The 14,406-nt window shown below is 33.4% G+C and overlaps 1 protein-coding gene across 1 annotated transcript; it reads right to left on the bottom strand.

Moving 5' to 3' along the window:
* Positions 1-2,475: 2,475 nt before the first annotated feature.
* On the bottom strand, positions 2,476-6,033 carry LOC120123487 (phosphate transporter PHO1 homolog 3-like). Its single transcript, XM_039142370.1, has 11 exons — positions 5,242-6,033; positions 4,871-5,174; positions 4,744-4,792; positions 4,594-4,665; positions 4,393-4,522; positions 4,200-4,320; positions 3,855-4,113; positions 3,655-3,759; positions 3,372-3,566; positions 2,882-3,294; positions 2,476-2,801 (listed from the first exon to the last, which is right to left on the bottom strand). The coding sequence occupies exons 1-11, from the start codon at positions 5,750-5,752 to the stop codon at positions 2,702-2,704; spliced, it is 2,259 nt and encodes a 752-aa protein (XP_038998301.1). The 5' UTR covers positions 5,753-6,033; the 3' UTR covers positions 2,476-2,701.
* Between the last annotated feature and the right edge of the window lie 8,373 nt (positions 6,034-14,406).

Genomic DNA, 14,406 nt, shown 5'->3' with positions numbered 1-14,406 from the left:
AATGATAACCATATTTAACGACATCGAAAGAGACAACAGAATGAGAACAAGGAAAGACCAAACTCACAAAGACCAAGAAATTATCATCATCTTCGTCTCCTATTTCCGCTTTTGCTTCTGTCAATTATTTTCATCTTAGACCAATTTTGTTTTTTTATCCTCCATATCATGTTTTAATAGAGACTCAACCAAATTGGGTTTGAGGTTCATGAGATACAATATAAAACACTCAAGTATATTCGGCCGAATATGCAGGTGAGAGTGAATGAGATCATATTATATATGGTTAACAACATATCCAAGTGACATCAATGATGACATCAAATACCAAAAGCTCATCACCATATTTCGAAAGTGTATCTCAAAGTGAAGTGAAGATCATATTTCGAAGGCGGATGATCCCGACATACTCGACGAGGCTTGTGCCATTATCATTCGACCATTCCTCGACATTGTCAAGAACTATGAAAATATAAATAAATTTTATTATGTATTGTATTAATTTGTTAAAAAAATTCTTTTTGTATTTATTTAAGTTTTTTTAATTTTAAAAACTGCCTATGGCATAGGAGATATATTTTTAAATTCAAAGAAAACTCGTCACCTCGACGTAATGAGATTTGTAATTTTTTTAAAAGATTAATTATTTAATCAATAAAAAAAAAATTCTCAATAGTCTCGTCACCTCGATATAACGAGTTTCAGTGAAAATATTAAAATATTAACCCACTTAGAGTCCACATACCTGGGACCAATAAAAAATATTTTCAGGAAAAATTGTCAACTCAACGTAACGAGTTTGCTCTTTACTATAACAAATATTGTAGATTCTAAATTAAAATCTTTGTTGACATATTGGGTCAATTAATTTATCCGCCTGGGATATCAAGAATAAAAAGCATAAAACCTTTTATATTTGGGCTAAAAGAGGTGTGCATTATTTAATATATATATATATATATATGACTGCCATTAATAAAAAATAGTTTTTTTATAATATGGTAATAACAAGACAATATTTATTTAAAGATAACTCTTAATCATTTGATATTGAACGTTCACACCCGTGACATTTTTTATACTAGAATCTAGTATCTTAAGGAATAACAACAATTCATTTACCGCTAAATTCACTTAATTAATGCTAATAAAAAAATAGTTGATTATACAAATAATCAAGAAGTAAAGATGAGAAAAATCTAAAAATTATCAATGGGGTTGTATTAGGTGGTAAGTAGCTTGATATCATTTAAGTAGATATTGAGTTTGAGGTTTGATAATATATATATATATTTACTTTATCATTGAAGTAATTCAATATATTTAATTTTTTTTATTAATTTGGAGTAAGTATAAGGTAATATACTACTATTGGTTCAAAGATAACTCTCAAATATTTTACATTAATCTCTCACACTCTTGACATTCATGATACTCAAACTCATAACTTCGAGGAATAATCAGGGTTGGCCCTGGGCCGGGGCAGAAGGGGTGCCCGCCCAGGGCCCATAAAAGTTTTATTTTTCAATGCATAAAGAATGGTTTTACAGGTTAGGTAGGGCCCCACAAATTTATTAAATTTTTTCTTGAATTAAATGCAATAAACGTTGATTATTATATTTTTTTTGGAAATCCAATAGACATTAATTATTTTTCAATTTTATTAACCAATTTTAAATTTTATATTTTTAATTTAAAATAAAAAACGTTAGTTACTGTACGAATAACCATTCATTTCATTTTGGAAATTTATTATGACTGTTCATTTCTTTGCAGAATTCGATTTGATTATAAATTCTTTGGAAATTTATTATATTTGTTCATTTTTTTTTCAATTTTTATTAAGCATTTTTTAATTTTACGTTTTCAAATTTAAAAATAAAAATGTTAGTTAAGGATTTTTAAAATTTGCTTTGGATTTTTAATTGATTTTATAAGGTTGAAGTCACTGAATGATAATAAATCAAGAGAATGTTGTAATAATTTTAAGATTATTTTTCTCATAATAATTTTTCAGATGTTGATGGAGTTGGATTTTTTCCCCTAAAATGAAAGTGTTTTTCTAAGTTAAATATTATTTTTTTTCTCAAAAGTTAGAGATTATTTTTTCTCATAATAAATTAAGAGAATTTTTTCTAAGCTGAAATTGTTAAAAAATTATTTGAGGTTAACAATGTCACAAGAAAGATTGATTGAGCTAGCTATGTTATGTAATGGAAAAAATATGTTCGAAAATATTGATGTTGATACTATGATTTTGTATAAAAAATGCTCGAAGATAATGTTTTCTATAAATGTTTGTGTGTTTTAATATATATTTTTTATAATTTTTTAAAATTACGGGTCCATAACAAGTCTTTTACCATCGATGTCACTTGAATTGTGTCAATATATTTAATTTAAACGTATTTAAATATATATTAGTTTATAATTTAGAAAATATTGTTAATTTCCATATAAACAAAAAGATCAATATTGAAAGAAAACTATCTTTTATATTCACTCCTAAATTTTTTTCTTGATGTACAATATTCTCAAACTTGGAACAAAAAAAGAGTTAATTTCGCAGCAATGTGCAGTTCTTTTCCCGTCTTCCTCTACCATATCTTTTAAAATGAGAAGTGGGAAAAAAGAAAACTCGGGGCTTTCTGTACAGTCTTGAGTCTTACGATCTTATCCCCTGATATTTGCAGCAATCTATCTAATCCGTCTGGTCTTCATCGTCATCACTGTAGAAAGGCAGTGGCACCGATTTAAATGCACGAAATTTGCCCACATTATTCAAATGTTCATTCTCCAATCTGCACACGTCCACCAATGGAGTTTTATAAAATAAATGAATTCAAAATTCCTAACTAGTTTATATATGAAGAAAAATTACCTGAAGAAATTCCAAATGCCACGACGAATAATCTCGAGACTGGCAACAATAGCAATCAATGTTTCTCTATGCAACGACAAATTCAGATTCAACACAGTTTGCAACCACGCAAATCTCAGCAACACGTTCAAAACCATTGCTCCTAAATATACACTTTTGTATGGTATGAGAAGCTTGTCCCTCAACCAGCGGTTCTTGGACTGCCTTTGAAGAAGCCCCCAGTCGACAGCAAGGTCCCAGTAAGTACCATAGATAGCAGCCATGACTGAGAACATCCAAGCTAATGCTTCCCAACTGGTTCCCCTGTCGAGGCCATAAGCAGTCCTCATACACACAGCAACTATTGTCAGAAAGTACTTCAATCCGTTCAATGCTTGTATTGAATCTTTCCCATCATGGAACCTTCGTACACACTGACAGTTTGAAAGAAAAAAAATGAATTTAAAGCTTAATGTTTTATGAACTGAAACTGAGATGGAAGTGAAACTACCTGAAGGAGACGAGACCAGTGGGGGATTACAGCGACGATGAAATAAAAACTGTTGAATAAGTCGTTTGAAAAGCATGCGTTTTGTCTGCGTTTGAAATCTCCCCAACCATAATGACAGACATAATATTCCAAGCTTCTGAATGCTTGTACCTGACTAGTAAGCTGATCCGCCAAGTAAAAATCTTGAAATCTGACCTGCATTCAAAGTACGAGTCACAGATAAATCCCAAATATTTTGATTCGGATTAGACAAACGTTTTAAAAGTACTATGCATGTATTTACCATGTAGAAAGGAGCGCATATGCAACAAAACAGAGTTCTGAGCAGAAAGAAGCGGCTTGAGCGATAAAGGATGTTGAAAGGACAGAATAACACAATTACCACAAGCTGGTAGAGGTAGCAAAAGGTAATACAGATCAGAAAATTGTTTTTGTTGAGTTCGGACTTGCTATTATGAAGTCATATAGTTTCTATATTTTTACCAAAAGCAAGCTTAAAGGAAGAAGTTCAGTCAGAGCTTTGTAATCTCCAGTTTGAGGGTCCATTTCCATGTCCAGGTTGGAGACCACGCTAATGAGTGCTAGAGTCCCGAGACCGAAGCTCAAGAGAAGAACTTCTCGAAATCCCAGCTCTGTTCCTTGCTTGAAGCCAAATATGAATGAATAATTAACTCTGTATTTCCTCCAAAAGTATATATTTACGGCATGCATAAGCATATGCAGAACTATGAAACCAAATAAACTGCAATCATAGTTAACATCACATTGTCAAACAGGTGACACAGTTATAATATGATATGCATATATAATGTAGTAAAAGAAAATAACCTGTATAGTGGGATCATGATTTGCATATACTGAGCTCTTCCTTCCTTAGCAAGGATATTGCGAGCATGCACGATCAGTATCAGCGCCAGTATGAGTGCCACAGTGCAGCCAGCGAAGAAGCCTGAAGGATCATTTTAGAATAAATATCTTCTTAAGTACAAAGTACGCCATTCCAAGTGAAAAGCTTACTTACCTGTACCAAATGATGTAGCATGCCTTTCTTTCTTTGATTTTGGTCTCAACTTGTTCATGCCTTTACTTCTGTTTGAGTTGGAAAAATGTTTGATGAATGTGACTTCAACCCTCTCCATTAGCTTTGTTACCTGAAACAACCAACGTTTGTGTTAGATCTCTCCGAATCTTTTTCGTTTTTCTGAACTGGGAAGCCACCTACCTCATCAGAGTTGCCTAGATAAGTATCATCCACTGTCCTCATATAATACTTGGATGCTCTTCTCGATGTCATCTGAGAGCCATGACAGGAGAACAATCAGTGTCGACACCGAATCATGTTTGACGTTAAGAAGGCTTTTATAAGTCGTACCTTATCGTATTTCTTCAAGATTTTAGAGAATGCCATCACATTCAAGAAGCTGTTTTTAGACACATGTAAAAAATTAGAAAGCAAAAGTAATCCAATATATACAATGGGTTGTTGCGCCATTTGTTACCTGTAGTTCTTGAGAAGCCGAAGCTTGTAATAAAATTCAATGAAGGCATGTTTCAATTGGTTTTGGATTTTCTTCAGATTGTCCCTGCTGAAATTCATTTGCGTCTCCTTAGTATTGCTAACACAGTTAAAAGTAGCAGCTGGGGAAGTAGCTTGATTCAACTTCATATGATTTAACACTTCTAGTGGAGCAAGTCTAATACTGGGAACTTTCCTGGGGTCTTCTTCTTGAATCTCTTGACACCCATTATTGGATTGTTTAACATCAGTTGTGCCTTGTAATTCATTCATGGGAATCACGATTTCTGCAAATGAAGCCATGGATATGAATTGTTGAAACATTTTCTGAAAACTTAGAAGAAAAGTACTTACCGTCACCAGAACCAGAAACATCAAATTTCTCTTCTAATTTATCAGCTTTTATCCGAAAAGCAATTAAAGCATTCATTTGATTGGTGAGTGCTTCAGATTCAGCTATTACTTCCTTCACCTTATACCTATAAAACTTGTCAACTTTATTTAACTCGTCATCAAGCTTTTTAAAGAACTCTTGCTCGTATTCAGCCCCTTCTTCTGTAACCATAAGAAAAGTGGTCTCATACTTCCCCGAGCCATTTCGTTGCACAGAATTCACAAGAATCGTTTGGTTTTCAACATCGTGATTGTCGAAAGAAGTCGCACATCTGTTTTGTGTGCGATTCAAACCGCTAAAGCTTCTATAAAGCGTTAAAGCTCGTTGAAGATGAGTCGGGGTATCTGGTTGCTGAGTCTTTTGTTTCATACGATCGATTTGTTTCAATAATGTCTTCAACGAACGGTAATCAACGTACGCTTCCTGCCATTCAGGCACCATTTGAGCAGCAAATTCCTTCCCGAACTTCATTTTATGGCAATGCGACCGTATACTTAATCTGCTCCACGAGTTATAGCAGGAAAATATCAGCAAAATAGAAGAAGGAACTTAAGTTAATCAAAGGGTTAGAGGCAGCAATGTTTTAAAGTTTGAGAACAAGGAAACTTCCTGGAATATATCGATATGAACTAAATTTGTACGTTTCTTTGCTTTTGTCCGAGTCGATGCCAGTGGTAGTCCGAGACCAGAGCGCACCAGGCTGATTACGACGTCTTTTACAGAATCTTTACTTTTTCACCCCATCAAAACTGGTCCTTCCCTCGAAGAATTTTGAAAGAGCTCATTCCGTTGATTAGGGTAAGAAAAGATATTGCTTTGAATGTCTATGAATATTTATTTGATTTTTTCCTCATTTGATGTAATCCATCATTTATGAAATGTATCAATGGACGTGATTTATTTTCTTTAAATAAAAAATTATGTAAGATATATTTTAATCTCAAGTATATCTCTAATTAGTAGAGGCTGTAAGAAGATTCAATTATAAGTAGATGTTTTCCCATCTCATTAGTTTTAAGTTTTGAGAAATACAATGGAGCTTTCACTTGTATTCTCTTTTATTTATTTATTTATTGTGTATCATTTCCTTTTCTTTTTTTTGTTTTCGCATCGCTCTAAGTATAAGATTTCAAGATTAATTTAGACATTCATACCACTCAAACCACGTTTACGATATATATTCTAAAAATATTAATGAAAGATAACATAAAAATATTTTAACCATAATAAAATTAATAAATAACAATCTCCATGAAGTATGCAATTTAAATATTTGGACTGACCTTATACCACTAATAAAAGATCTCGCCGAATCCATTCGTTTAAAGAGCCACGGGTTCTTCTCTCGGCTCATCCCCACCTCTTGCCATATCTCATTGTTTTACTGGGTCTGTATTAATTCATCTTTCTTTTTCATTTTAAAAGATAATTATTTTTGTCTGACTTTTTTTCTTTTGAATTTTTGGAAACAAATGGATGTAAATCCGCGGTGAATTTATGGCGATGTACTATAATTTTTTTTACTGTGTTTTTAAAATAAAAATTTGACCTGCACTTTTCCTTGCCTTTAATTGAAATCTACCTAGATATCCCAACCAAAAATCAATTGGACAGCTCTGAAATTTCTAAAAACTTTAATTACCCAGTCGTATTTTCTCTTACCAGTGATTATGAACCCACCCAATTCTTTAGTTTCCTTCTTTTTCCTCACATTTTCTATGTATGTGTTAATATGTGCAAATGAAAGGCATTCTATATTTAAGATTTGAGACTATATTAATTGTGTAGGAAAACATTTAGGCATGTGGCATATGTGCTGTAATGTGTTTTAAATTCTATTGTTAACAGAACTTTGTATAAATGATGTGTAGGGTTTACAATTATGTGGTAAATTACATGTGTACTTAATAAACGAAATGTTAAAGTTTGTGTGCTTTGTTTATTGAGGAGAAATGCATATGCTATGCTCCTTCATGTGGTAATGAATGATATCTTATGATTATTGTTGGTAGTTGTTTTTTAAAGGCATATCTAATAAAGTTTGAATATGTTTTAAACAAGTTTTTGATAATTTTGTAAAGGTAATATTAATAATGTTTGGTTAGTATAGATATATATTGTTTTGAAAAAATCAGTATATAATTTTAGTATCGATATTATGGTAGAGTATCCATACTTCCTAATCAGTATTGATACAAAAGGTTGTATCAGTACATAATCTATTAAAAATTAAAAAAATTGACATTTTTAATTTTTTTATGATTTATAATGAAATGCGACCTTTATATTTGATATTGAAGATATTAAATTTTTTTACCCATTATTATTATTATTATTATTATTATGATTATTATTATAATTATTATATACATTATTGTTATTAAATAAATAATATAAAAAATAAATAAATATATAATAATAATTACAAGCCCAAATTGAAGGCCCAATACAGTGGCCCAACCAGTTAACCCAAATGTGTAACCCTAAACTCGTTTAGGGTTTATATCTAAGCCTCAGCCGTCTTAACCATCCACCGTTGGATCTGATGAGATCCAACGGTCCACAGATGCGCCAGACGAAACCCTAACCCTAGGGACTACACCAGCTGCCGCCGCTCCACGTCGCTCCAGCCGCTGCCACGCCCCAACCGAAGGCTCCAGAAGTTCCAACGCCAGCCGTCCACGTTATGGCCCTAGGGTGAGTCACCACTGGGAGTCCGGTGACTCACCAGACTCCACTCTTTTACCCGGTCCGATGGCCACACCGGTGATGGCTATAAAGCCATCACCCCATCTGCAGAGAAAGAAGAGAGCCAACAGACCCCAGAGAGACAAAACCGAGAGCAAAGATACAAAAATAGAGACCAACTCACAACAACCAGCAACCAAAAACAGACGAAAAGGGAGGAGAGAAGCTTACCGAGGAAGCTACGACCACCGGACCTCTTCAAACGTCACCAAAACCTTCGAAAGTCGAAGGTACTTTCTTAGATTTGCTCCGATTGGGAGCTTTTTAAAAGAAAGGAACACCGGAACCGTCATTAGGACGGTCCGATCTACATAATGGTGTAAAAATAAATTTTTCCGGCCACCGGATGCGGTGGACGGCGGTGAGAATCACGGCGGCAGACGGTTGCCGTCCGGTGACCGGCTTCCCTCTGATGAGGGAAGCTAGAGAGAAGGGAGAGCTTTTGATTCTCTCTCAGTTAGAGAGAGAAATAAAAAAAAAGAAATGAGAGATGGCCCGAAGGGCCAGCCGGTTTCGGGCTTAAATAGCCCTTCCCGAACGACGTCGTTTCGGGGAGGGCTATTTGTGTAATTTTTAAAGGTTAAATCCCATCCGCAGTCATCCTAACTTGTAATCTTTACATTTTAGTCACTAAATCAATTTATAATCCTTTTAATTCGGTTCTTTAAATTTATTTTTATTTATTTTAGTCCTTTGTATTAGAATAATATATTTAGGGTAAATGACAGATTTAGTCCTTTAATTTTAATAATTAATTTTTTAATGTGAATAGTATGTTTTAATTTATTTTAATCTAATATCCGAATTTTATATAATTTTATTTTAGTCACTAAATTAATAAATAAGGAAATAGCATGTTTAATCCCTATAATTTTGATTAATTATGAATTAGGTATTTAATTTTAATTTTACTATAATTTAGTCACTAATTTTAAATATTTTCATTTATTTTACTGCTTTTAAATATATAGTTCTAATTGTATTTTATTGTTTTAATTTTACTTGTTTATATATTTAAATATTCTTATTATTATTATGTAGTCATAAATATATATAATAAATAATAATTTATATTTTTTAATAATTATTTTAATATTTATTTTTCGATATCGAAGAAAAGGACAATCTTAATACAACTGGATGTCCTATTATGGTATTAACAAAAATTATTATTTAATTTTATTTAAATTAATATTTATTAATATCAAAGAAAAGAGCTGTATTAAGGCACCTAGAAGTCCTTTTCTGATATTTTTAAGTAAATAAATATTTTTTATATAATTTTGAAATAATAGGATTATAAATTAAATATATTTTGAATTTTTAAAGTTTTAATAATAGAGACAATTTATAATTAAAAAGTACCAATTTTGGGCGTTGTAGGGGTGCTAACCCTTCCCTAAACATAACCGACCACGAATCCCTTTTTTACTATTAAAAAAAAACGAATTTTTGGTTAAAACGCAGATCAGTTTATCTTTTAACTGATGTTTTCTTAAAAACTCTTTTAAAAGATAATTTTTTAGGTATTCGACCTACCTGACCCAAAAGGCCGATGGCGACTCCCAAATTATTTTCAAAACCATTTATTCACATCAATTTTCCCGCTAAATAAATATTTCGTGCCCGGACGAAAAACGGTTACGACAGCTTGGCGACTCCGCTGGGGACAGGTCAAACTTTTAAAATCAATTATAAATTGTCTCTATTAATTATAAATTATAAATTTATATATTTTTATAATTCTTTCTTTTCAAAATTTTATATATTTATTATTTTCATAGTATTTATATATTTTCTTATTAATATTTCATTTTATTTGCAAGTATTTTATTTCATTATTTATTTTTCTGTCAAAGGTTTGAACATTTCTCCTCACACACAATACTTGCATAGCATAACATAAAGCTCTATAATTGAGTTTGTCCTTTTTAAGTGGGAGTGAAAGCGACGTCTTCGTGAGAATTTATTCTCAGTGTCAGACCTAGCAAGTAACTTTCAGGGTTCATATGCTCTATGTCTTCGTGAGAATTTATTCTCCGTGTCAGGCATAGAGAAATGTATCCCCTCGAATTGAACTCGGTCCACTTTAGTCTGTGATGGACTAGGATTGAGGGTTAGCAACCCAAGGGGGCACTAACAAGGACAATTCGGGTACCTTTATTCTTAGATCTGAAACCTTGCATATAATAAACCCTAGAAACCCTTCCGATCTGAAGCCATGCCGAAATTTTGTCCAAAATAGGTGTACACACAGGAGAAATGAATTCTAACTTTCATGTTAATTTATTTATTCTCTTACTGATTAAATTACATGTAAATTTAAATTATTTAAATTATGAAAAAGCATGTTTAAATAAAAATATTTAGGTAGATATTATTATTAAATTTCTTTATTATGTAAACTAATTCATTTCTTTTTGTGTTCTTTATTTTTTTCTGTTTGCATAGCATCATACAGGATAAAAGGCATTGATCCTCGTGTTAATTGTCTCATTGGAAAGCCTTCATCCATGGATAAAAAGTGTTCAAATCAAATAATTCTAAACTCAGAAGTAAGACAGTGGGCTGAGAACTTACAAAGACAAGGAGGAGACAGTCTGCAAGATGGTTATGTATCGGACTTGGCCAGTTATGCTCCAGTTTCGCTAAAAAGAAATGACATGCAAGATTTGCGAAGCATTTCGGAAAGTTGGGACTCAAACAAAAAGTTGCAGTTTTATCAGACTTACGGAGACATCCCATATTTGCTCTATGTCGAAGTTGATGATGACTTACTTCGAGCCCTAATTCAATTCTGGAATCCAGGGTACAATTGCTTTACTCTCAATAAAGAGGACTTGGTCCCTACTATTGAAGAGTACACAACTTTGCTACATATAGAAGGGGCTTTGGAGAATCGAATCTATTCAAAGTCAATTAAAACTCAACCCTTTCGAGTTAAATTAGCAAAGATTACCGGAGTACGAGAAGAATGGGTGGCATCCCGTACAAAACAAAAAGGCGAAAGCGAAGGCATTGCTTGGATCAACATTAAAGAACTTATTCAGAGTTATCCAGACACTAAAGTACAATTCGATCTATTTGCTTTGGGTATGTATGGTATGGTCATCTTCCCAAAAGTATTGGGATATATTGAAGCTGCAGTAGTAGATTTGTTTGAGCAACTACCAAAAAAGATTAATCCTGCTTCTGTAATTCTAGCAGAGACTTTCAGATCATTAAATGCTTGTAGAAAGCTAGGAGGTGGACGATTCTCAGGGTGTACCCAGTTGTTATATGTTTGGATCCGTAGCCATTTCTGGAGGACAAAAAAGGTTTCATACCGGCGCTTTAATACGGATTATTCACCATTAAAAGAATTTCTGGAGCAAGAATGGCCGAAAGAAATTAAGAAAGATATGTGGATTAATGCCTTTCGAAATCTGCAAAGCAATGACATTGTTTGGCGAGCCCCGTGGTAAATCCAAAGAGAATTCTTTTACAAATGTGGTGATTACCACTGGATAATGCTGCTCGGATTGTGGGGAGGAATTGGATATGCACCACTTCTGGTCATAAGACAGTATGAAAGTCGTCAATTTGTACCTGTCACCGCTGGACTACATTCATCTGAGTTCGCGTTCCATAGCAAAAATTATAAAAGAAATATCATGGAAGCCGTTACAGCTTGGAAAACAACTTTTTGTATCCGAGCTAAAGCAGCAAAAGAAATGATAACTCCTGATTATGAGGAATGGAGATCTGTCAGGAAAAATGAAAATATTCCTCTACCAGATCAAAATGAGGATATCTCTATGGAAGATCGCATTAAGGTGGTTCCATCAGAGATTGAAATCCTAAGAGCTGAGTTTGAAGCAGAAAGAGAAGGCTGGTCGAAAGAATTAGAGCAAATGAGACAAGATAAAGCTATGTTGGGTGTTGACATCGACTTTCATTCATCACAATGTGCAATGTTGAGAGAAAACAAAGAAAAAGTTGATGGGGAATTTAGAGCATTAAAGAAAAATTACCAGGAGTTATATAAATCCCGGAAAGCATCAAGACCAAGCCAATCAACAGTACGATGACCAGAGAATTGAACATCGAGAAAAGACGAGTTGAAGATCTGAAAGGAAAGAATAGCCGTCTACTCAAAAGCATGGAGAAAGGAAAGCAAAAAATGGAAGATTTTGAGGTTGACAGAAGAGAGCGAATTATAAAACACAAAGCTGAACATCGCGAGATCATGAATGAAATACAAAGAGAAAGGAATCGAGCCAAAGATTTAGAAGAGATGAAGAATGACATCTTTGATAAATTTGAAGGTGAGAAAAATATCATGTTCAAGGGATTTGAATCTGAAATGAACCAGCTGATTGCCGAACTTGAAGTCAGAGGCCAAAAGATTGAAGAGTTCAATATTGAAAAAGAAAAATGGGAGCTGGAAAGAAAAAATTTCAACACCAAACTTGAGGTAGAGCAAGAAGTGGCTAGCAATTGGATGCAAAGATGCAGAAACAAGAATGTTCAAATCCAGAAGCTTAATCAAAGAACGCAAGAAGCACAAACAAAACTTGAAGAAGATCTGGATCAGTCTAGAAACAAAAATGCAAAGTTTAATGCTTACATTTTGCAACTTGAAGAGTCATTATTTCAAGAAAAAGTTCGTCTAGGACCTATTGATCTCAAAGAAAGTAATGAGGAAAGTTCTTCACTACGAAGACGCATTAGAGATCTTGAAAAAACTCTGCACAATTGTCAAGTCAGAATCACTGAATTAGAGCAAACTCTTGACGGAACTAATGAACAATGGCAAAAGTCAACTGATTTCTATGTAGAAAGAAGTGAAGAAAGAAGTAATATGGTATTCGAGGCCATGGTACAAATGAGCGAAGTTGCTAGATATGTTGGGGAACTAGCTGTTGAAGCTAAAATAATTGAGCATCACGTTGATCCAGTTTCTAAGTTCGGAAAGAAGGTGTCATGGCTAATGAAAGAAATTATAGAGCTTAATAGGAAAGCTACGCCTTATCTGTAGTTATGAACTATTATAAAAAAACTTTTGTATGCCGATGAAAGTTGTTCTATGATAGTTAACATTTTGGGATCAATACCTTTTTGGCATACATGCATTTTGCATACATTCATTATTCATTATTCATTTCATGATTTCTTTATGTATAATTTTTATTATTAAAATAAAAAATTAGATAAAATTTGGAAAAAATAATATCAAAAGATTTTTCAATCGCAGTTATTCTGGCCAAAAGAGAAATACAACATCACTACGGTACTAGACAAGCTACTAAGAGAATTATGAAGGATAAAATACAACGTATTGAGGAACATCATAATAAAGAACAAGCAGAAATGAGAATGAAGCTGGAGAAAATTGAAGCCAGTATTGCAAATTCACAAGACAACATGATGCAGAAAATAGAAGACATGTTTAAAAGGCAGGCTATCATTGGAAAAATGCATGAAAATCCTGTATCTTTCGACCAAGAACCTATGTATCCTTTAGGATTTCCACCAGAACCAATTTATCACTCTGGTACTACACCTATACAAATCAATGCTCGCACATCCGCATTTCAAGAAGCCAAACCACATGAAAATCGACAAGTGGATCCTGCATCTTCAAGCAAAAATCCACTTATATCAGATGTGAAAATAGGGGATTTTAATACTGAGCATTTAATCCCAGATTTGAATGAGCTGAATGAGAAAGAAAAAGTAAATGAAGAATTGACCAGACAGATCAAGAGCTTAGAAGAACGAATGAAATCCGTGGAAATAACTGAATCATTCTATGGGTTTGACGCTAGTGAGTTGAGTTTGGTTCCAGACCTAATCCTCCCCATCAAGTTCAAAGCTCCCGAATTTGATAGATATGATGGTACCACATGCCCTTCATCCCACATTACTATGTTTTGTCGCAGAATGGCAGGATATGTGAAAGATGAGAAATTGTTAATTCATTGCTTTCAAGATAGTTTGACAGGACCAGCCTTAAAATGGTATACTCAATTGACCAAAGCCAACATTAGATCTTGGAAAGATCTGGCTAAAGCATTCCTAGAGCAGTACCGCCACGTAACAGACATGGTCCCTGATAGATGGACTCTCCAAAATTTGGAGAAAAAGAATAACGAAACGTTCAGACAGTATGCTCAGAGATGGCGTGACACAGCAGCCCAAGTTCAACCACCTTTGTCAGAAAAAGAGGCCACAGTAATATTTGTCCATACATTGAAAGCTCCTTATTTAAATCATCTAATGGGGAATGCAACCAGAAATTTTGCAGATTTGGTCATTTCTAGAGAACTCATTGAAAATGTCTTGAAAAGTGGCAAAATTGAATCAAATGAGGGGTCTAGTTCCAAAAGACCTAT

Source organism: Hibiscus syriacus, unplaced genomic scaffold (genome assembly GCF_006381635.1).
Source record: "Hibiscus syriacus cultivar Baekdansim isolate YM2019G1 unplaced genomic scaffold, ASM638163v2 tig00110393_pilon, whole genome shotgun sequence".
Lineage (NCBI taxonomy): Eukaryota > Viridiplantae > Streptophyta > Magnoliopsida > Malvales > Malvaceae > Hibiscus > Hibiscus syriacus.
The sequence above is the reverse complement of the archived record's forward strand: the minus strand, read 5'-3'. Positions and strand labels throughout refer to the sequence as shown.